The sequence below is a fragment of the Takifugu rubripes genome, chromosome 8 (genome assembly GCF_901000725.2).
Source record: "Takifugu rubripes chromosome 8, fTakRub1.2, whole genome shotgun sequence".
In the NCBI taxonomy this organism is placed as follows: Eukaryota; Metazoa; Chordata; class Actinopteri; order Tetraodontiformes; family Tetraodontidae; genus Takifugu; species Takifugu rubripes.
The window spans coordinates 6423328-6446250 of record NC_042292.1 but is presented as its reverse complement, the minus strand read 5'-3'; the positions used below and the strand labels follow the sequence as shown (position 1 = coordinate 6446250).

The following is a 22923-nucleotide window of genomic DNA, read 5'->3' as shown; positions in this document are numbered from 1 at the left end:
TGTTGCGAGCTTGGGAGACGCACTAGTCGAAGTGCTAGCTGAATCCCTAAATAACATACACTTTGCTCTAATGTGGTATTTCAAGCTAGAAGTGCTTCAGTGGAAAGAAAAATCCTTCCTGCAGAGCGTGTATAATACTTTATGAAGGTTGACGGCTCCGTCTTAGGGGTTTTTGTACGAGAGGGCCAATGTGCCCTTTTGCTGCTGTCACTACCGGCTCAACTCCTACAGTATATACGAACTGCCTGACCTGCACTGCCAGAGGCGTTTGGTCATATTCTGCTGCAGCTGGCTTAATTGTGTTAATGCTTTAACTTTGACAACTGTAGTTATAAGAGGTGTTAAATGCTGCTCCACTTCCACAACCCCCCGGCTGAGCCTTTAAGGACTAAACCTCAGATAATGAGACAAAGTCACATCGTGCATTGAATTATGTTACTGTAAACGACCGGCTTATCTCTTGATTTACACGTTAGTCTCCACTGAATCGCACCGTTACTCTGGAAGGTATTGTAACTGGAGGAGGATGGATTAGGTGGGCTACACTGAGAGGACAAGTGGGCCCCTTATTGAATCTCCACAAACACTCGAAACATTTACACCAAAGGCTTTATTCCCCGTTGTCACCCTCACCCTCCTTTGTTGTTCACCAATTTAGCCTTTTTGAACATTAAAACCCCACAAACACCAGATAGGTCACATTCACACATCCGTCCTCAGGCACTGACACACTAAGAGACGCACACATTCTCAGCATATTTTTCCCAATTTCAGCTGCTCGAACTGGCAGCTCTGGATATTCTGCAGTTTGAAGACACTTGTTTGTCACAAAAACCAACCAAAATCTGATAACGCAGCTGGGTGTAGAGTCGTAAAGAGGAAGTCTCTCGTGGCAGAAGGTAAATCACCCTTACTGCCACCATGGGGGGGAAAGACAATTCTTAAGTATTTAAGATAACTTTAAATTAAATTTCTCATGTAATTCTGATCAACAAACAGGATTTCCAATTCTAGGAGGGCAAGCCACCTTATACTGCAAACAATATGATTTATATGCCCGTTAATGACATGTTAATGACATGTTAATGACAGTAAGAGGGAGGAGGAAGTGTGTCCTATACGGTCTATATCAGGAAGACATTTTGCACATAATTGATAAAGTCTTAAAAGGAAGATGTTACTCACTGGTATTTCGAAGACTTCCTGAGTGTCATCAAGCAACTGAACCCTCATAGGGACCTGCCGACCTGGAGGCTGGCCAGGCGGGCGCAGGCCAGGCTCTAGCGTGGACACCCCGAGGCTTTCTGGGGCTCCTAGCCTCTGTCCGGCTGTGGATGACCTCTCAGCTGGTTCCGCCATGGTGACAGACATGAGCTCTTGAGCTGCAGGCACCTGGGTTCACGTCTGGTGGAGAAGAGGAAAGTTGGGTTTCATTCCAAGTGGTTTAAGATCCTTCTGGCTACAGGCTGAAAAAGGCTTTTAGACCTTTAAGGGAGAAGAATTAAGCCTTTTCCTTAAACCATTAAGTTCACTTCAGGCAAGAAGACTGTGAAGCATCCTGATAAATTGAAGCAGCTCCTCCACACATGCACCCCCCCCCCCCCCCCCCCCCCCCGAAGGCATTTAGTCAGTGCCTTTGGCCCGAGCACCCAGCAGTGTCTCACATCTTGCTAGACATGTGTAATCTGACTGTAGCATGTTGCAGGTAAGATCAACTGCATTCAAACAAGCACAAAGCTCCTTTCAAGACCAGTTCAGACTTGAATCAAAGCCTGGCGAGTAGGTGAGATACAGTCGGAAAGCACTAAAATTGTGCCATTCCCCCCACCCCCGCAGCAGACTTGATAAACCTCAAGTTGAGACAATAAATACGCTCTGGGGCATTTGGTGACATCAGAGCTGAGGAATGTTTGAGGAGACAGCCAATTGCCTTGACCCACAGACAGGGTCGTGTCAGCACACAGGCGGTACCAGCACCTGACCAAATACCTTCGATCAAGTATGAATCTTTGGTACTTGCCGTGCTTCCATTTTCTTTCACCACTATATTTATGGTGTATCATATTTTTTACCTTTACATTTATTTTCACTTGTCATTAAAAATGTTAAAGAGCATCTCACAAGCACACTGTGTCATTACCTAAAAAAACAAACCTCAGTACCAGATCATTATGTCTTTTAAGCAGAACATTAAAATGATCCATCTGAGCAGCTGGACTAAAGAAAAAACACGCTGCATTCAAAACCAGTCAATTCTAAATATTTACAGAAGAGACGGGTGGTGCAGTGACTTTCCATAAACACTCTATGACAGCAAAGATCCACCTAGTCCGACGGTCTGTCCGCCATTTTCAATAAAACGTCAAAACAAAAGGGTGTAATTTGTGGCCGTTGTAAAATAATAAAATAGCATGCTGGTCACTTTTGCTTGATGACAGGAAGTAGAGTCTGCAGAGTCTCTGTGCACCACAAATCTGTGCTGATTCCAAACAGTTTCAACACATCGCCGGTTTGCAGCTAACGTACGTTTGGCTTGTGATGAAGAACCTCAAGCTTTGACTTCCTGTCTGACAGGATTTGGTCAGTGAATTGCTTCCTCTGCTGCACTTGTGTACAGGTAATAGGGGGATTAAGTAGCCTAACTGAGCTGTAAGTCTCACTTGGCGTAGCTTAACATATAAATGTACAGCGTAACGCAAAACTGAAATTGGATCCCAGCCGAGGACGCGACCCAGAAACAAAGGGACCTGACATTCAAGTTACTCATTACACCTGTGGGAATGTTGTTGTTCTTATGATTTACTTCCTCGTCACACCACATTAAAATCTCTGATTGGTGGTTCGCTCCTGGTCCGAGACTGAAATCTGCCAAAAGCGACACTGAGCTTGAAAATAAAGCCCAAGCAGCAATAGGCAGGTGTTTTCTGCTGACCGTTGGTTTATTGCCTACACCCTTCTGTCTCAACACCCACAGATTTAATTTCAGGCAGTTGTGCGTTGCCTTACACCACAAACACACACTTAGAGTAAATCTAAACCATCTTGAGCAAACCTCAATCCATACTGAGGATCAATCTGGTGGCTAAACAGTGGAAATTTGGAGGCAAAGGTTTCATCATCGCCTCCATGGGAGCCAGTGGTGGTGGGGTGGAGGGGGATTATAGCATTGAGTTAGCAGCGCAAGAGAGGAATACAGAGCAAGCTGGTCGCACAGGCACAAAAGACGCCACTGTGGGAGCTTCCAACAGCAGGGCTTTAACTCACAGCAACCGAGGCCTCTCAACCAGCCTTTGAACTGGTGTTAGCTGAAAGTTTCCCAAGAGTTTGTCAGGGGGAAGCAAGCTCTGAGAATCGGATGTGAATATGTGTGTGCGTGCAGGCGGGTCGACAAAGGAGGCTTTATTTTCAGAGCTTTCAGAGGTTACAAATCTGGCATTAATCCTTCTGTTGTCCAGTCATTTTGTCTGATTTCTTTTTATTTAGGATATAAAGACAGTGCTTATGCTAAAATGGGAAGGAACCATTATATAATCTGTGCTTGAATATTCAAAGAAAGGTTGCGTAATGGGCAACATTTCCCAGCAAATAAAACTGGCCTCACAATCACCACTCTTATTCATGGATCTTCAAAGCACAGCCAGATAAAGAAGCTCAATCATATGAGTATGGGCTGATTGATGAATACCAAAAAACAGACTGGGTCTTATAAAGAAGGAGACAACTCCAGGGGACCACATCATGGACTGGAATAATTGTATTAAAATATTCTGCTGGATTCAAATACAGTCAGCTTCCTCTGTGCTAACAAATAGTACATTTAAACATGAGACGCTGGAAGATTAAATTCTAACTCTTACTCTATTAGAATCCTTCCAGCTCTAATTGAATACGAATCTCTGGGGGGAATCATGCAAAAAATTTGGTTAATTTGAAAGACATGACTGCAAAAGACAAGAAATCTGTGTGTTTATTATTCTGTTTGGTGGCACCAGATGGGAACACTGAAAGCTGAAAGTGACTCACTCGTAGAGCTTTTACTTCGTCCTCCCCAAGTTCTAATAGAGCCTACAATACTGCAGGGGGGATTTCTAACATAGATTTAATTTGTGTGAAGCAAACAATGATCCTCCAGATAAATTAAGCTGCCGCATCAGGTATGTTGAACTTAATCTCATGTTCTCCAGCCCCTAACGCTAACCTTCACATGCTCCGGAGGCTGCCAGAACTGGGCACCTTAACCCTTTAATCTATAACTGTTATTGATGGAAGCTTCAGGAATAAAAGAGTGTGATAAACAATCTCCACAATGAATCTACAGGGACACATTCAGTTGTAGGCTGAGGGTCATAAAGGGAGTCCATCCATTACCTTAATACTGACTGGATTGGACTGAGCATTGCAATGACACGCACAGTACTGGTAACCAGTATAGGTGAGAGCCAGATCAAGGCTGCAACAAAAGAGGCTTAAGGCAGCACTCTGTCTCACCATTGGGCCGTCCTTCACCTGGGGAGACCTTTGCTACAGATGTCCTGGCATTTGGGGGAGTGCTATTGACTCGAATGGCAAACACAATTACAGACGAAAACGGAGCACCTTTTGAGCAAGACGGGGCTGCACGAGGGTCCCGCTGACCCCTGTGATCTGACCTCATCCTGAAAGAGCGAGGATGAGGTCCAGGGATCAATAATGGAAAGAGGACGGCCACCTCTTGTGTGCATTCTCCAGGGGTTGTCAATGTGTCAAGTGCTAAAAAGCAGATCTACAAGAGTACAGTTTGCAGAGCTCAAGCTGCAGGATGTAGGTTAACAGGGTAATCCTTGAGGCCAAGATGTCAGTAGGCTAAAGCAACTCGATTACGCTTAACTCCGGGGTAGTATGCGTTTGTGACTGCATATGTCTCCATGGCAAATAAAGGATTTTCTCCTGAGAAATAGTAAATCTGAAGCCAGCTGGGAGGAAATAATAGGAAAACAATAACAACACTGACAGGAATAAATCAATACACGCAAAAGCTGCAAAATGTGAACTTTGCAGCAATGTTCTTAAACATGTAGCCATTTACAGCGCTTGATATCGAGGATATCTCTGTCTACCATGAGGCTTACAGTAAAAGAAGCTCTGCTGCTCCCAAAGCTCAGCCGATTAGGGGGAAATGAACAGGCTGCAACTGAGTCGGGCTTATTTATACTTAAGATATCTGCGCTCATCAGACATCTTGTGCTACTAAAACCCTGAAGGTTTAACCTAGAAATAGATCCTACGGCGACTCTTCGGAAAGAAAAAACATTCACAACACACGGAACGCAACAAAAGGAAGGCTGTGTGTAACCTCGCTTCATATATTCCGGATAGTGCGATTTCCTCACCCCGTCTTTCTTCGGGATCCACAGATTGTCCGTCTGGAACAGCGTTGTTGCCCGCAATCTTGAACAGTGTTGCGCCGCGGACGTGACTTTATTTTCAGCAATAAGTCCTCTCTTCGAACTGCTCCCTCTCTCAGGTGGGACGTGCTAACTGTGCGGTAGCCATTGAAACAAACGTGGGAAAACCGTGCACGGAACAATAAAGAGAAGAGAAACCCGCACCGCCCCCTGCTCCACTCGGCTACACTGACGCTGCAGTGGATCGGACGGGGGAGAAAGTGAAAATTGAGCTACGTTACAGCGGCACCTGGCGGTAATGCAATGAACAGCAGCATGGCCTGAACGACAACACAATGACATTAGGAAATAAACGTGTGCAGCCTTGGTCCTAATTGTACATCTGTTGAAAATTAGATTTTTTTCAGCCTAGCCTCCTACAAAGATTTTTTTTAAACAATTTAGAAGCAAAGAAAAAAGGGTGTGGCCCGTACGGGGATCGAACCCGCGACCTTGGCGTTATTAGCACCACGCTCTAACCAACTGAGCTAACCGGCCATGTTCATCGCACACATCTCTAGTTCAGATCTCTCCTCACGCTAATAACTATGTTATTGATAATTTCCTAGAATAGATAAAGGTTCCACCCATAAGTATCTGTAATGCCATTTTTATATTTTTAAAAAAAAATCGAGTCAGCAAAAATCTGTTGCCATAGTTACCCTGGAGTGCTCGAGACTGCCCAGTGCCCATGTGACCAACCAAGATGGCGACCCCAATAGAATGGATCGTATGTGAATAGCTAACCACTAGATTAATAAACCACTTTTTCCTTAATCTTTGATTTTAAATGCTATCGGTGGACTTACAAAACAGCATGAGGCCGATTATTTGTTTTCGTTTCAATGGAACAATTATTTGCCATTTGCGCTTTTTATACCAATCAGCACACCAACTAAAGTAACGCTTTCCGAATTTGCTAAGGTTAGCTCTATGGGTAGTATGTGCTTCATCATTTGTTGTTTAACGTTACTCAGCAGTTTTACTTCAGCCTGTCTAGTACGCTGGGTTCTGCAAATCATTGCTCTAATATGCGTTTTCTTTCAGGGTTTGAACTGGGTGGGTCCGTATTGTGGAAAATCTAGATCTGCTGGTTAATGGTTCATCATTTCACACAATCAAGATGGCCTTAAACGTCTTTGGTAAGCAGAGAATTGTGCTCTTTAATTGGTGGAATATTTATATTCTGTCTGGTCGATGTAATTGCATTACTATTTACTGTTTTTATAAATCTGTTTTTCAAATGTATTATAGTCAGTTCCAACCTATTGCTATTCAAAATTGGGTCAAATGGGGCGTTTATTTCTCCGCGTCCTACCTTGAAAACAGCATTTTAAATCAGCATTTGTAATGCGTACTCCTTGTAATTGACTTTATTAGTCCTGCACCAGGGAAATATTACATTAAATCAGCTAATGAGATCTATACATACATAGAAATAGTGCTTGAACTATAGAACAAAGATAACAAATATCATACATTGGATAAAAACATCACTAATATTCAGCTGTGCCAGTGCAGCTAACATACATTTGTTTTAATATTAAGATAATATCCTTACGAAGGATGCAAATTAATATCCATATATTAAAACAATATACCTGAAAACTGTTTAATTAGAGTGCAAATTAGAATTCATAATGCTTACAAAGTTGGCACATTGATGCCACAAAGACTTTCTTGCTGAAAAAATCCAAACCCTTTGCTTTCTCTTATTGGTTTTTTTCTGTAAAATTTAAATTGGAAACTAGGTTCGGAAATTCTAACCTACACAATGTGAAAGATTGTTGGTTTCTCGTGTTCATTCATTTGTGGTGATTTTCAACATGTATTTGTTTGCTGACCCTATGGCAATGATTTTACCAAATCATTATTTTTTTAAGGTTTTTTAAGGCTTTGTTGAATTTGACCTACATGGTATAAGGCTAAACCTTAATATGCAACATAAATAGAAATTGCAATGAGCACTTGTAGGTGAAAAGATACTCTTGAATCAATCTTCTGAAAAACATTGACAGCTAATAAGAGGTTGCAGTGCATCAACATCATCGTTGAAAGCTCTTGCTTTTGTTTCTGTCCGTGCTCATTGCCAACACTGGGTTTTCACAGCCTGCATGTTATGTCTGGTTTCTCGTGAGTTTGTCTGTCTGTTGCCTTGAGGAGGGGGGTGACACGCTCATCCAGGGAAGGTTTGCGGTTAATTTGAAGGCAGGATATGGACAGGACAGAAGTGTTAAACAGATAAGACTTGTTGAGTGACCTCAGAATACACAGAAACAGGAAACATGCTGATAGGTTTCCTCAAGCTGAAAAGATGGAACACAGCACGTGCTTGAATGTGCAGATGTTGTGGTGGGACAGCATATGCATTGTATTTACACTCTATAGTGCATACAGCAGCAACTCCACTTAAGGAGCATCACTGATTTAGTCAATATTCACACATTTTGAGCTTATCTACATTAATCTTTGAAAGTATTTTCAGTGAAAATAATCTGTAAGGGCTGCAGAGTTGAGCCAAACTCCATCTGAGAGCCTGCAGTCACATATTGTTTGGTTTCTCTAAGCCTGTAATCCTCCACAGATTCATAAATATTTCATTATTATTACTAGCCTGTCGGCAACGCCGAATAAGCGAAGAGGAAACATGCGTTAAATGTTCTAGTAGACCATAGGGCTGTTATATATCTTTTATAGACTTAATTAGTCTACCTATAAAGAAAGGTTTATAGTTGTACAAGGACCGTCAATGAAAAGTCCAGCACCCATCAATACATCAGGGTAATTACAGAGAAACTAAACAATATAAAGCATGTACCTATTTTATCTTACATTTAATATAACTGCATCCTGTGGAGTCCATCAACAGTAATGCAATTGTTGTATTTTCCACCTGAGGGCACTGTAGGAAAGCAAATAAAAACTCAAACCGCTGAGACTTTTTTTTTGTCCCCAGATCACGATGAATACAGGCCTCCAGTATGGAAGTCTTATTGTAAGTAATACAAAAAGATTTTGACTGAATTTCACTTTAGGATGCTGTAGCTGATCTGTTTCTGTGTGGTTGTCTTGCCTAGTATATCAGCTCCAACAGGAAGCACCTCACCCACGCAGACTCACCTGCACCAGTGAGGTGAGAGCACACATCCTTATTTTCAGTTGGCAGCATTTAGGCTATTCTTCTATCCTTTATTCTTGAATTTCTATATTTTTGTACCTTTATTGCAAAAAAAAAATGATGTTCCTGTTGGTTTATTATTTTGCTGCTGAAGTCCCCCACAAAGGAGGTACAATCCCAATGTGTTTGTCAGGGAGCAAAATGGATTTTGGAGAAACAAAGGGGGACTCAGCTGGATTGCGTCTGGTGTTTATAGTAATCTCTTTTATCGGATGCCTGGATGGACGATTGTGGGGTTAAATGAACAGCTGTTTACATTGATTCATTTGGTCTGGTCAGGTAGCCAATGTTGACCCAGTTTGAATCAGCAGACTGGCAGATGGAGGGAATGTAATAACCCGCTCTCCACCCTTTCTATCGTCCTGGTATTACCAGCATCCCTGTGGTGCCTGTTGGGAATTCAGCCAATATGTGATTTAATGATGCACCAAATAAACACTGGAAGGCGACATAGTGGATCACTGGGAAATCTCTTTTGAGTAATACACTAAAAATGTTTTTTTTATTTAAGCTAACATCCGTTTATTATCTTTGCTGTAGGTTGACAACCGGCCTAAATACTATGGTAGAGAGTAAGTTGGTTTTCTGCATTTACTAAGAAATGTTCTTTTATTTTTCGATTAGTTTTCATTTTCTTGTCCCCTTGCTGCCTTTTAATCCAGATACCATGGTATGATCTCAAGAGAAGAGGCTGACCAGTTGCTGAGTCAAGCTGAAGGCAGCTACCTCATCAGAGAGAGTCAGAGGCAGCCGGGTACATACACACTAGCTCTAAGGTATGCCTTGATCCACATATTTTGGTAACTTTCATGAGAAGTGCTGTGACTTGTTTTAGCTTTTGACGTGAATTGGCAGAGATCTTATAATTGTTTAACCTCCAGCACCCTCTGTGTGTATTTGATTGGCAGTTGTGTTATTGTTGAGGACGTGTATGTCATTGGATGTAAGCGTTTAAGACAGCCGTGCAGGTGTACAGTGTTTAACCTCTGCTCATCTGAGTAGCCATTGCTCTACACCCCATTCCTCCCGGCACAAGGGAGGCCTTCACTTAGTGAGGCAATGTGTCATTTTTCTGCTCACTTTTCCCACTGAGCTTCATGCACCATTTCTTCAGCACAAGTGTTATACTTTTAATGGGTGCACGGCACAGTTTGAAGTAGGTTTTGGGTCAGTTTGCTCTATTCATAGTGCCACTATTCTTGCACCTGCAGAAGTCTTTCTCCCCTGGCTATAATTGCATTCCATAAATACCCAGACCATAAAGTAGTGATTCACTCTGGTGTTGCAAAAAGAGGAAAGGTTTTTTTTTAGGTTAATGATTTTGCAGTGTGGCTTTATCTCACAGTGGTTCTGTTGTGATCCACAGAGGAGTGGTTAATGTGTTGGCCCACTTCAGGGTCTGTCCGTCATTAACAGAAATTGCCTTTCAGAACTTTACTGTTTTTGTAAATAAAGAAAGAATACACTAATGTTTTTCATTTGTTATACGCCAACATTGTTCTGCATAATGGCTCCATTTTGTCATTGAGTTAAATATGCACTTTAGCTTTAATTTTAGGATTTTCACCTTTTCAGAGTTTACTGCAGTGCTTACTGTGTTTTTATGTTCATGTCTAAACATATAATACATAAGTATGTAATATAAAAGTATCTAATATCTAAATATGTAATATATGAGTATAAATATGAATATTCCTTTCCTGCTCTGTTGCCTCAAGATTTGGGAATCAGACGAGAAACTTTCGTCTCTATCATGATGGGAAGCACTTTGTTGGCGAGAAGAGGTTCGAGTCTATTCATGACCTGGTCACAGATGCTCTCATCACACTCTACGTTGAGACCAAGGTTTGTATTTAACTCTTATACTTTAACTTGTCTTGCATTTCATTGGCTCAATGCTAAGCTTTGCTCACAAAAAGTGCACATTAGAATGTTGGAATTCTTCAATTTCTATGACATCTAGGACCTCACCTTATTGACAATATGCCAGGCATCATTTTTGTTTTGTCACGATAAATCGGTTTCAAGGCCAAAAGAACACGTGCTACGGTTAATAGCTTCCAGATTCCTTGGATGTTTTCTTGTATTTCTTACAGTCAGACTGTAGATGCAAAGGTGTGAAAGTGGGTTATATATTTGTTTGTTGACACTAATGTTATATTCTAACAGGCTGCGGAGTACATTGCTAAGATGACGATAAACCCCATTTACGAACATGTGGGCTACACCACCCTGAACCAGGAGCCCAGTCTAAAAAAACACCTCCCACTCAGTCCGGAAACTCCAGACGGACCCATACCGGCAAAAGATGACCTTAATACAGAAGAGAGGGTGAGGACACTGTATACACTGTGTGTGTTTGAAAAGACACGAGATGACATTTAACAGGTACTGTGTATTTTAAATGAAGTGTTGTTTGGAAAGTTTTCAGAGTTCTGGGGATGAAAAAGAAATTGAGCCTTTTTTGGCCTATAGTAAAAAAAAAAAAAAACACAATTCTGAGTTGAGCTCATCATTCATCAATGTCTTTGTGCCTGTGTTTTATAGAAGGCTGAGCCTTGAATGCACTGAACAATTTTTAGCTGTCGTAGACAAAAATCAGTTGTGGCTGAAATGAGGTGACATCTTTCGTGGTGCATCCAAAATGGTGATCGCGTGTTGCACGTTGAGAATACTATTCGCAGTGGGCCAACGTCTCGCTAACAGAGCCTTGGAAAGAAATTGCCGATAAAGTAAGACGGTCATCTCTCAATACAATTGTGGCTATGGTTCTACAAGCCAAAGGACACATACTTTACATTAGTGGGAGTCACACAAAAAATAAAATCTTGTGGAGATGTGGCAGAGGAAGCCTTGTTAAACGATGAAACTCCACTAATTCAAGGTCTCGATTCTGCATCGCATACAACTGCTCCCGGATTTGAGATTAACAAATCACATTGTCATAGCCTGCTATGAAACCTGGCATCATACATTTTGAGATCTGCTTCTCAGGAACACTTGCAATCAATGAAATTCTAAAATTGCTATAATCGGTCTGATGGGCGATGTGTAGGCGCCCTTGGTGTTTGAGATTAATACAAGACTGAATAGCCTCATTTGCCTTGTTAAATGTGCATGTGCTTTAATGTGTAAAACTTGTACAGAAAGTTTTATAAATGAGTTGTTCTAGTTCAAGAGAGGAAGTAACCAAATGTGCAGACTAAAGTAACCCTGTAGGTTAAAGGTGAGGAAAGTTGCTGTTGGTTCAGTCTCGAGATGGATGAAAGAGTCGAGGAATGTGGTGAAAGAGGGAGACGACGGCGGAGGAGGATGGATGATGGATGCATGAGGGAGGTGGCCTCCAGCCAAGGGCTCTGCAGTAAAATTACATAACAGCAGGTTGCCTGCAGAAGCCCAAAGCTGCCAACTGAGTAATACGCATCCAAGTTGTCTGTTTGTTAGCTTGACTTTCTTTTATCAGTTTTAGTTCTGCTGTTAGCAAATATATAATAATAGCTAAATTACTAGCACATGTATCAAACTGTAATACAGCACAGATAAAACAAACACGTTTGTAATGGTGTTAATCCCTCCAGAACTGCCTTTTGATGCCTGACGTGGCCCGTAGAGCATAACAACCATTGCACACTATATATCTGTGTGAGTGTGTGTGTGTTTTCCATAATTGTCTGGATTTGCAGACAAAGCAGAGTGGCTGTGACATTGACACCAAAGCAGGAGGAGCTGTACCGTCTTTCAGCTGATTGATTTTCACTGGGGGATAAAAGCTGCTTCACATTCCCTGTGAACGTAGTAACAATATAGTTATATATTTTACATTTTCAAGACCTTTTAAGGTTTTCCCCATGGTTATCAGTATAGCACTTTATAGAAGGGGGCAAGTTTAAGTGAACGTCTCAGGTTTTCCCAACATGGGCAGAATTCTTTTTCTCACGTGGGATTACTGTCGCTGCAGGTTTGGTGACAAACAAGAGTCAAAGTCCTCTGATTGGCTTGTCTTTGCTGCTGCATCTGGTTAAATTCATTCGTTGCTGTGCTGTAGCTCAGCATCCGCCTCCTCTTTCTCTCTCTCTCTTTCTCTTCCCTCTGTCTCCACCTCTACCCTATGAAGGAAAGCAGATTAAGACACTCGCTCCGCCATGTGGGTTAGAGTGCTCAGCTACACAAAATCAGGACCAGTCTGCTTTTGAGCTTTTTTTGACTGAGGAACTGGAGAATATTTGATTTTTTTTTTTTAATGAAGATTTATTTGAAGTTTTATTTTTATCCTTCCATTGGGAATTATAAGCTTTCTGGCTTTGTTTGTTTATTACAGACTGGAATTGCACCATCCAGACAGCGTCAGCATAGAGACGATGTGATTGGCCTGTGTTTGTGGAACACAGATGGAATGTTAGCTTCTTAGTTTGGGATGGTGTTGTCAGCTGGAGCTTTAAATTAATTTCAGATTCTAGTTTTTCTGTTCTTTTCTGGCTTATGTCGTATTCTTTTTTGTTCTGATTAGTTTTGTGTGTTTGTAAATTGAAATCAGATATTTTCTGCTTCCTAATCGGTCTGAATTAAATTAAGACAAAACTACAGATGTAACAATGCCAAACCGAGAGTCCTACCGCATCAAGGGAGATAAAAAACGCAGAAGAGCCAAAAAGGAAACTCGTCCCAATAGCTCTTTGTTTACCACAGCTCTCGGTTTAAATGTCAGCGCTGGTTCTATTCCCTCACTGCCAGCTGCTGGCAGCATGCAGGACCCCAGCACCAGTTCAAGAACCCATCTTAGCTGGGCATCAGCCCCCTCCAAACCTACCTACCCAGCTTCCAACTTCTGGCAACCAATCAGGTCTTTTGCCCTTTCGCAGCTGACATCGCTGGTGCGGAGGTCCACCCTGAGGGAGAGCGATTTGGCACCCAAATACGAGAAGGTTCACAACTTCAAGGTGAGTGAATGCTTTGCCATTTGCATTCTGTGTGTGTGTGTGTGTGTGTGTGTGTATGTGTGTGTGAGAGAGAGAGATACAGGATTGCTGATTCAGCTCATGAGGATTTATTCAAATTCTCTTTTGAGTTTGGAAGTCCCAGAAGTCAAAAACACACACAAATGCACACACACATGCAGGTGAACATTCGATTTGTATGCTTCAGTTTATTAAGTCATATTCCCAAGTTGTGAGGAGCCATTCAAACATTCTGTTATGTTCATACTGTATAATTTAGGATCTTCCGCTTTGACGTTCTTACCTTTTCTAAAGTTAATTATATGTCAATACATTTTTAATTATCTGTATTTTGGTAAATTTTGTTAAAAGTAAATTTTCCCTGCATTTTTAATCCAGGTTCATACATTCAGAGGTCCACACTGGTGTGAATATTGTGCTAACTTTATGTGGGGCCTCATCGCTCAAGGAGTCAAGTGTGCAGGTAACACACAATCCCATTTATTTTCTTTCTCAAAAAAGATTATCCTCCTCCTCCTCTGTGCTCTGTGTTACCTCACATTAGGACAGGAGGCGTGTAGTTTATTACGTTGGATGTTGACTCATTTCTGGTCTATTAAAAGACCAAATCCGGTGCCAGAGAACACAGTGTCATTGTGAATTTTTCAACCTACACTTATTCTTAGTTTAAATCTCCATGCCTATACATCAAGTGCAAGGCATGCAAACCATTATCCTGCTTTTTTTTATAACAATTTGACATATTATGTTACATAATAGTTGGAATTTAAAAGCAATACAACCATATAAAGTACAGTTATTTTTAATTGACCACCATAATCTGTATTTTCTTTCAGATTGTGGTCTGAATGTGCACAAACAGTGCTCCAAAGTTGTGCCCAATGACTGCCAGCCAGATCTGCGCCACGTCAAGAAGGTATACAGCTGTGACCTCACCACACTGGTCAAAGCCCACAACACCAAGAGGCCAATGGTGGTGGATATGTGCATACAGGAACTGGAGGCTAGAGGTAAGCAAAACGTGTCTGTATCTGACTCATAGTATTTATGTAACAACGGCCAAAAACAGGCTTTTATCCTTTATCATTCAGAACACCCACCAGCTGAGTGAAGCCAGCTCATAATGTCCAAGTTCAGCCATCATGTTATTGATCAGAGCCCAGAATAAGCAGCTTAAGGTGAAATTGTTGGGGAAATGATTGATATTGTCTATTACAAATCTTCAGGTCTTCAGTCAGAAGGTTTGTACAGAATCTCAGGCTTCAGTGAGCTGATTGAAGATGTCAAGCTGGCGTTTGACAGAGGTGAGAGACTGTTTACACAAGTCAGACTTTGCTGCTTTCTTCACTTGTTTTGGGTGGATTTTATCAGCTGTGTTTTGTCACAGATGGAGAGAAGGCTGACATTTCCACAAATGCTTACGAGGACATCAACATCATCACTGGGGCCCTCAAGCTCTATTTTAGAGAGCTGCCTATTCCTTTGATCACATATGATGCCTACCCACGCTTCATAGAGGCTGCAAGTATGTCTCCGCGCATTTCTTTACCTTATTATATAAGATGCCGCCAGTGAATGAAGGGGGCTTTGGTCGTCCTTGGCAACAATAAAGACGTGTAGCTGGCATGCATTTCCCTTACCTGTGATCGTTAACCTGGTGTTTAAGTTGTGACACATTGCAGCAGAAAGTGCTGTCCTCTTATCAGTGTTCATTTTTTTCTTCTTCTTTGTACCATGCAGAGATCACAGATGCAGAAAAACGTCTGGAGTCTCTCCACGAGGCCTTGAAGCTGCTGCCTCCAGCTCACTATGAGACACTGCGATACCTCATGGCTCATCTTAAGAGGTAAAAATGCACGATTCATGTGCACATTTGATCACGTCCAACAGACTGCAACATCTCACGACCAGCTCTCCTCTCTCATTCTCTCTGCTGTTTTGCACATCCAGGGTGATCCACTGTGAGAAAGAGAACCTCATGTCCAGCGAGAACTTGGGCATCGTGTTTGGCCCGACCCTGATGAGGGCCCCAGACCTGGATGCCATGACAGCCCTTAACGACATCCGATATCAGAGACTTGTGGTGGAATCACTCATTACTAATGAGGATGTTTTATTCTGAGGGCAGCATTAGAAGAAATATTTCTTTACCTCTTTAGACATGAAGGATGCTGAGGAATACTTGTGATTTGTCTTCCTTAGATAAATAACTTTTATTTGGAAATTAACAAGCACGACACCAAGAAAATGTGTCTTGCAACTAACTACAAAATGTAAACTACCTGTTTTTTAGTGAATGGAAGAACTCTACTGTATTTGTGTGAATGACTGGATAATCATTGTGGAGAGTTTGAAGGAAACACTGCTACCCTGCACGTTTTAGACATTAGTGAATTTAAGCTCACTCAGCAGATCTTACACACCCCAGAAGATATGAATTCTTTAATAATGCTCCAACCCAAGATATAATTACTGCAGCTGGATATCTGGAAGGGTAGCCCGTAATAAATGTCATTGATAAATGTCATTGTTAGAGGGGGCTGGCAGAAAGTGAAACAGTTCTTTGTCAGTCTATAGTGTACATTTCAAGAATGTCTTGAAAAAGTTTGGGGGCATTTGTTTCAGCATCAGTTTCCTCCCAATAGCATTGTTATCTTTTACTAGGACGCCCAATTTGACTGCCAGCCTCAGGCTTATGTCGCTGGATCGCAAATGTAGTAGTGCTGCAAAGGTCTTTGATTTCTGCAGTCTCAAAATAATCCTTCATTCCTCATCTGAAGTGGAAGAAACACTGGGCAGCTAACTGAATGAAGGACTGCATTAATGAAGTACATTTAACTCATTCCTCAGAATGGACTTCTTGAATTTTATATCCCTCAAATTTACAGCTCATTTCACTCACAACTGGGTCACTTACCACTTTGTTTTATGCTGTATTCTATACCTTGATATATGGATTCCTGACATCTTGTGTTATTGTGGTTAAAACACTGAGTATTGCATATAGATTTCAATGGTTCAGCATTGTCTTCTCACTGTCTCCGAATGTGTTCTCTCACATCTTTTACACCCATAAAGCTGAAAGCCGAGAATCCACTCTTAAAATTAAATGTCACAGCAATGAATGGAGAGACCTGACTACCGTGCGTCTCATGATAGCTTTGTCCTGTAGGTGGCAGCAGTGAGAATACAAACATAAGTGACTTGATACATAAATATGTGAAAGAGTGCTTTATTTTGCTTTTCTTTTGTTCGTCATTTGTATAAAATGAATATGTTAATTAAGCAGTTTTAACATGCAGTCTCTGTGCTCAAAATGATAATTGAAATTCCTATTGTCCTCATTAGGTGGAATTCAACCACTTGAAAGAAACGTCTACATGGCCAGTCATCCCAATTCACCTCAACAGACTAATAAAAACACTCAAAGCAGTATAATTGAGAGTCCTTTTACTGTAAGTCACTGAATTACAGGGCAAACGTTTACTAAACTCAGCTTACAGTATTTTGGGAATTATGCATCAATCCTATGAAATATAGTTCCTAAAGATAGCTCCAGGCATTTACCACATGTTAAACCAGCTGTGATAAAGGTGTGTGTGCTGAAATAATTGAATGCCTCTGTCACACATTACTTGTAAATTTATTTCGACCCCACTTTATAATTATTCGTGAAAGCAGTTTCCAATGATCCATTTTGACTTTGAAAATAAAACGTTATTCACCAGAGTTTGATCGGGGTTGGCTCTAATTTGATTAATTTATAGAAATTCACCTTTATCTAGCTTTTTCGATAGCTTTTGACTTCATTTTTCTCTCAAGATGTAATATACTTTTGTAGGAATAATGCCTTGTATTTCGTTTGTTTGCCAATTTTGTAGTATATTTTCGGGCGTTGACAGTCGTGAGAAAGTAAAACTCGACTACCGTATGTTTTATTGTTTTGGAGTGTTTTTCCATAAGGTGTTGACATGGATGTGACACTTTTCGAAGCACTTTCCTTTCCTCTATTGGACTACAACACTAATTTTGTCTATAAACAGCTTTAAAATCAAAACCCGTGCTATGATTATGCCATTGATATATGATTGTAAACATTAGTTGCGGTACAACATCGCCTCGTTGGCGCAGTAGGCAGCGCGTCAGTCTCATAATCTGAAGGTCGTGAGTTCGAGCCTCACACGGGGCAGGTTACTTTTTCGAGCTCAGTCGTTGCAGAATGGATCTCCTGAACTGGGGTTGGTTTGTAAGTTTTTGTCTCTCTAAAGGACGCTTTGGGTAGTCACATATGTAGTGTAATTGTTATACTGATACCATTAAGGAGTTTGTGTAATGATACAGCAAATATCATTAAATCTCTATGGCGCACGAGCGAAAAGCTGTATAAGCCCAGCCAGTCATATGCGCCATTCAATCTTTCAACAGCCAGTCGCGTCGCCGATCCAATCTTTCAACAGCCAATCATATGCGCCATTCAATCTTTCGACAGCCAATCATCTGCGCGATTCAATCTTTCGACGTCCCGCCTTAAATTAAACTGCGAACAATCATTTTATACAGATGATTGTTCCCCAGCTTTGGCGCAACATGTAGTTTAATAATCTGGTAGAATCATCTCTAAATTTAAGGATGATCATCGAGTAACATGAAAAGCAGTGAACAAGTTCTCTGATCTCATCAGTAGATAATTAGAGCCTCAAAGGTCCATTGTTTAAATCATTTTATTTTGAGTAAATTAATTAATTAAAATAATTTTTTCCTCACATAATTTCCAAAATAAAACACAAATAAAACACACACAAAAAAATATTGAATTACAGATTAAAGATCGAATTTCTTCATGCCATAGAACTAGTGATTTATATTTAAAAAAAGGGAAACTCTTAAAAAAAACAATTTTTAAAAGACTAATTCTGAAAAATAAAATTATTTGAAAAGCAAGGGGATTAAAAAAAGGTAATCTTTGCATCTTGTCACATCATAAAAGATTACTTATTTCCTAATTATTATGAATAAAAGATTCATTTGAAAGTATTAGTTCTTCCAGGTGTAACTGTAGTTGTTCATGCTGATGTGGGTCAGTGCTGTCTTGCCCAGACTAGAAGGTTGCTTAAACTGCTCAACAGAAACAGGATGAAGCCCACAAGATGACAAGTCCACAGAACCCGCGGTGCCCTGCAGGAACACACCAATTAGGGTGGATGGGACTTTTAAAATTCCAATACTGCTTTTATTTCATGTCTTTCAGCGTCTTACCTGGTCCTTGGTGGCGTGTGTGTTCATGACAGCCGTAGGAGCGTGTGTGTAAAGAGTAGCTGAGAAGTTCCCTTTCTGTGCAGGCCGAAGCAACGTGGTGATGTTGTGAAGGGTGGTGGGAAGGATGGGCCCTGAAGGAAGGAGGAAAAAACATCAAATTAAAAATACCATTCCTTATTTCATGAAGTACTAACAAAGTAGCATAATAATTATATTAGTTTTTAAGAAGGTAAACCAGTATTAAATAAATTGGACAAATTCTTAGATTGGTTCCTTCGATTTGGTACCTGTGATCTCTAAACTGCTGATGTTCTGGTACGCAGAGCCAACCTGGCTCTTGACGTTGACACTGCGGGCCTAGAGAACAGAGGCTTAGACAAGTGCACGCACAAAACCACATGCTGCGCGTTGCTTCCTCACCTTCAACGTGTGCATCGTAGCGCCTCGAAAAGCAACGGGAGCCAGCAGGGTTGGGGGAAGCCCAGTCTGGGCTCCTGCCGCAGCAACCAGACTCTTACAGTTGATGAGGAAATTGATGAGGGTGAAGGTGTGTGGTCCCTCCACACACACCACGGACTCGGGCTTGTGGTCCAACGACACGGCGCTGCCTTCCTTGCGACTGCACCAGCTGGTTAAGGACGTTTTAGCGTAGATTTTGACATGACACGGCTTACTTAAGGATGATAGGTCAGTAGCGCCTAGACGGCTGCCACAGGGGATACAGTTGAGCGGTGATGTTGTCCGGCCTTTTGATTTTGTCTTGGACTCCCATTGCCTTGAGCCACGACAGACTGCCATCTTCATCATCCTCACCGTTATTTCCTTGGTCGTCAGCATCATCTTCTTGCAGCTCACAACACCTACATTTGAAATGACACGTTTGTAAAAGAGCCTTACTTTGTACTTGGTTAATACTTCTATTTTAAAACATTTAACTGTCCTAAATAACACACAGTACATTTAGAGAAGACCATAAAGATACCCACTCTTCTGCTTTCTCTTTCTCTTCTTCCTGAGGCGTCAGCAGCTCCTTGCTCCTCCTCCTCTCCTCCACTAAAGGCAGAGTGAACTCTATACCTAAAGAGGTAAAGAACTTATTGATGTATATTTATGGAATGTTTAGATGGGTTAAAAAAAAATATCCAACTGTAATGAATATGTCTTGGAAGCATAAGGAAATTGTCTTTCAAACCACCTTCAGCCTTCATTGCTTCTCTGAGGCCCCGTGTTGTTGGGGAGATTAATGCAGAGATGCTGCCTGAGCCTGCCAAACCCGCCGCTCTGAACAACACTGTGAACTGAGAGCATAGAAGCATTGGACCAATGTTGTCCCGCGGTGTTTATATAGCTTTGCTGGCTGGTAAACCTACACTTGGACAATGAAACGACACAAACACTTACCTGATAGGAGCAGAGATAGAAGTATGGACACAGTCTGGCCTTCATCAGACTGTAGAGAGACGATAGGCTGACTGACCTGAAACACACCAGAGGAAAAATATTACATTTGAATACGCAGCTAACAATAATGAATTAGTCCAGACTCACCATTCATTCATGAGACTCTGCTGAAGTGTGGTGTCTTGTGCCCATGGGCTGCTCTTCGCACTCTTCAGCCTCCTGTCTGCATTGATTCTGGGGAAAAGGGGGATCCACGGTATGGAGGGGTGCTGCCAGTACACCAGACTCTGTTGGAAGGCGCAACGGAGCTCTGAGCAGGATTTGGGGTCCTGCAAGGGGACGGTCAGGGTTGCAAATAAACAAAGATGTTCAGGAAAGCGAAGGGACGATTCGTGTTATGCGAAAACGAAATGACACCTGTAGGCTGTGTGGCAGAGAGGTAAACTGAGCTCTGCAGTGTTGGATTAGCCCCAGAGCCTCCTCTTGAGCTTTGGGTTTTTCTGCCCAGGAAAGGGACACCGAAGAGGTGAAAAGGAGCCGAGTCTTCAGGCTCCAGTCTGCTGGATACTGTGTGCAGACCGGAGGAGCAATGGAGGCTGGAGCAATGGAGTTAGGGCTCTGGGAAGACAAACAAACAATAAATAACCCATTCTTTAGCCAGGTGAACAGTGAAAAGGAAGCATCTGTTTGTGCACATGTTATGGCTCAAAGAAAGATGAAACCTTCAGCAATGGAATATTAACATCTTCCTCCTCTTCCTCAAAGAGAGACTCATCTTCAGAGAAACTGGGGCTCTTCTGGAGTCGAGGACGGAGCACAATTATTATTAAGGTGATGTAACAAACATGACATCCATTAGACAGCGCATACCTTGCGAGAAACATCTTTGTCTTCCCATTTTTCAGCCTTAGTCAGCCTGGAACTCAAAGGTGAAAACGTCGGACAGTCTGTCCTTGTTGACATGTCCCCGTCCCCCTCCTTTTCGCTCGACGCCTTTATCTGGTTCAAGTCCACAGCTTCCACATTTCCGTCATCGTTGTAAATAACGAGCTTCTTTCTGGGGCTGTAAGTATTTTCTAAGCTAGCAAACGGGTTCCTGCGTTTAATTCCACCTCCTGTGCGATTGAGGGTGCTGAAAAGCGGTCCCGGGGAGAAGGGTCGGACACAAGACGGAGACGAGTCGCTTTGTCCGGGACTATCAGCTGAGTCCCGGCCGTTCGTACTTAAACGGGCTCTCTTCATTCTCATTCGCATAATTTCAGACGGCCGCTTGAAGCTGGGTGAATATCCCGCCTGGTCGGACATGGCGACGGGGAACGGGTTCCTTCAAATAAGCAGAATCCAGAAAGCAAAGGTTTAATCCGCAGGCGCGTTGTGGCGCGGCGCCTTCCGCACTTTGAAATGTTGGCGCGCAGCGCGATGACGCAATCGGTGTGTTCGTGTTGCATTCATGACTGCAGGAAAAAGCAGCGACGGCGAATATGCAATCCTAAGCAGAACAAAACATTTTTGATTGACATCGTTTCATGCAGAAAACTGCTGTTTTATATACTTATACTTATTAATATTAAATAGATATTACTGTATGATTTTAGTTGTCCCGTGTCAAAAGTTCTTTTTTCATTTTATTTTGCAATTAATCTCTTTCATCTCACGTTCATGCTACTTTATTAAACCATAACCCCTAATTTATGCCCTGATCCTGGCGTTTGGTTAATTTCTAATGCAATATATATTTTTTAAATAATCATACATTAAACCAAACTGATTATATCTTTTATAATATGCACAGATAATTCCAAACTTATTTTTAGTGTACCCTTTGGATTTGCGCTTTTGCAAAAATACTGTTGTCTTTTGTCAATCTTTTTGTTCTTGTTGTTTGTTTGTTTTAAAATATTCGATTTTGATTTCAGCGCTAATTTCTTATTCGATGTTCAGTGAAGCATTGAAATGAAGGCGATGTAAGGAAATCAATTCTGACATGAGTTATTGTCTCAAGAACACTTACTTGTTTTACAGAACTGCAGCTTAGCCCCTTAGAACCTTTATGAATTTAGATTTCCCTTGAAGAAATCATTCATAAAATCGGAAACGTAATTCTCCAATTTAAGTTGTCGATTCAGATTTTGGCCACAAGATGGCGGTCGTTACTAAAGTTTGATTTTAAAAATATGTTGCAAAAATGTATATACTGTACATTTTAAGCTATCTTTAAACTCAGAATCTTGGATTTTTTAAATACCATGGTTAAATAAAAATAATAAATTAATGTAAAAAATCAATGAAAACTCCAAAATCCTACACAGAAGAATTAGTTTAAACAATTTAGTCTAAATCTCTGTTTGTCAGTTATGGAACCGAAACCATATTACTCTAATATTTAACTATTAACTATTGTAACTATATGTAACTATTTCACTGCCAGTTATTTCCAGTAATATGATTCAACATTTAGCACTTGTGAGGAGGGACTTTTCAGTGATGCTTTATCCAAAAATACCACCCGTGGACTCCTCTCAGCCCATTAGCTATTCTTCAAATACTGTCTCTGTAATGTCTGAGTGCATCTGCACTAGGGATTCCTTCAAGTAAATAAATAACAAACAAATTCAACAATGGGACTATAGAGAATTTTCACATAAAAATGTTTATGTAAATCAAAAACAAATGTGAGCAATCAACAGTGATGTAAATCCCATTTGAATTG

The 22923-nt window shown here is 41.3% G+C and overlaps 3 protein-coding genes and 2 non-coding genes across 7 annotated transcripts in view; 2 read left to right on the top strand and 3 right to left on the bottom strand.

Annotated features, from left to right (window-relative positions):
- LOC101074341 (FERM, ARHGEF and pleckstrin domain-containing protein 1-like) overlaps positions 1–5619 on the bottom strand; it is a 34799-nt gene extending 29180 nt beyond the window's left edge. For both annotated transcript variants that reach the window (XM_011606233.2, XM_011606235.2), the window contains exons 1-2: positions 5370–5619; positions 1186–1404 (exon numbers count right to left, since the gene is read on the bottom strand). In XM_011606233.2, the coding sequence (XP_011604535.1) occupies positions 1186–1371 (186 nt within the window). In that variant the 5' untranslated portion in view covers positions 1372–1404; positions 5370–5619. The remainder of the gene's footprint in view (positions 1–1185; positions 1405–5369) is intronic.
- A 228-nt stretch (positions 5620–5847) lies between these two features.
- Positions 5848–5921, bottom strand: trnai-aau (transfer RNA isoleucine (anticodon AAU)). Its single transcript has one exon. It is a non-coding gene; the product is annotated as a tRNA-Ile (tRNA).
- Positions 5922–6113: 192 nt separating this feature from the next.
- Positions 6114–17282, top strand: LOC101065292 (N-chimaerin-like). 2 transcript variants are annotated; one of them, XM_003966511.3, is made up of 15 exons: positions 6114–6347; positions 6471–6565; positions 8380–8418; positions 8501–8556; positions 9142–9173; positions 9264–9377; positions 10320–10446; positions 10771–10932; positions 13461–13538; positions 13935–14019; positions 14393–14566; positions 14783–14860; positions 14944–15081; positions 15297–15402; positions 15507–17282. In XM_003966511.3, the coding sequence occupies exons 2-15, from the start codon at positions 6547–6549 to the stop codon at positions 15676–15678; spliced, it is 1380 nt and encodes a 459-aa protein (XP_003966560.1). In that variant the 5' UTR covers positions 6114–6347; positions 6471–6546; the 3' UTR covers positions 15679–17282. The 2 variants fall into 2 exon arrangements, with proteins under 2 accessions (XP_003966560.1, XP_029696563.1); XM_029840703.1 differs by having other exon boundaries at positions 6122–6153.
- A 390-nt stretch (positions 17283–17672) lies between these two features.
- Positions 17673–17745, top strand: trnam-cau (transfer RNA methionine (anticodon CAU)). Its single transcript has one exon. It is a non-coding gene; the product is annotated as a tRNA-Met (tRNA).
- A 487-nt stretch (positions 17746–18232) lies between these two features.
- On the bottom strand, positions 18233–21661 carry donson (DNA replication fork stabilization factor DONSON). Its single transcript, XM_029841008.1, has 13 exons — positions 21609–21661; positions 21084–21537; positions 20936–21010; positions 20631–20831; positions 20361–20542; positions 20214–20289; positions 20008–20110; positions 19799–19889; positions 19535–19672; positions 19233–19431; positions 19100–19169; positions 18813–18943; positions 18233–18731 (listed from the first exon to the last, which is right to left on the bottom strand). Exons 1-13 carry the CDS (start codon positions 21659–21661, stop codon positions 18591–18593), a joined length of 1914 nt encoding a protein of 637 aa, XP_029696868.1. The 3' UTR covers positions 18233–18590.
- Positions 21662–22923: the final 1262 nt, after the last annotated feature.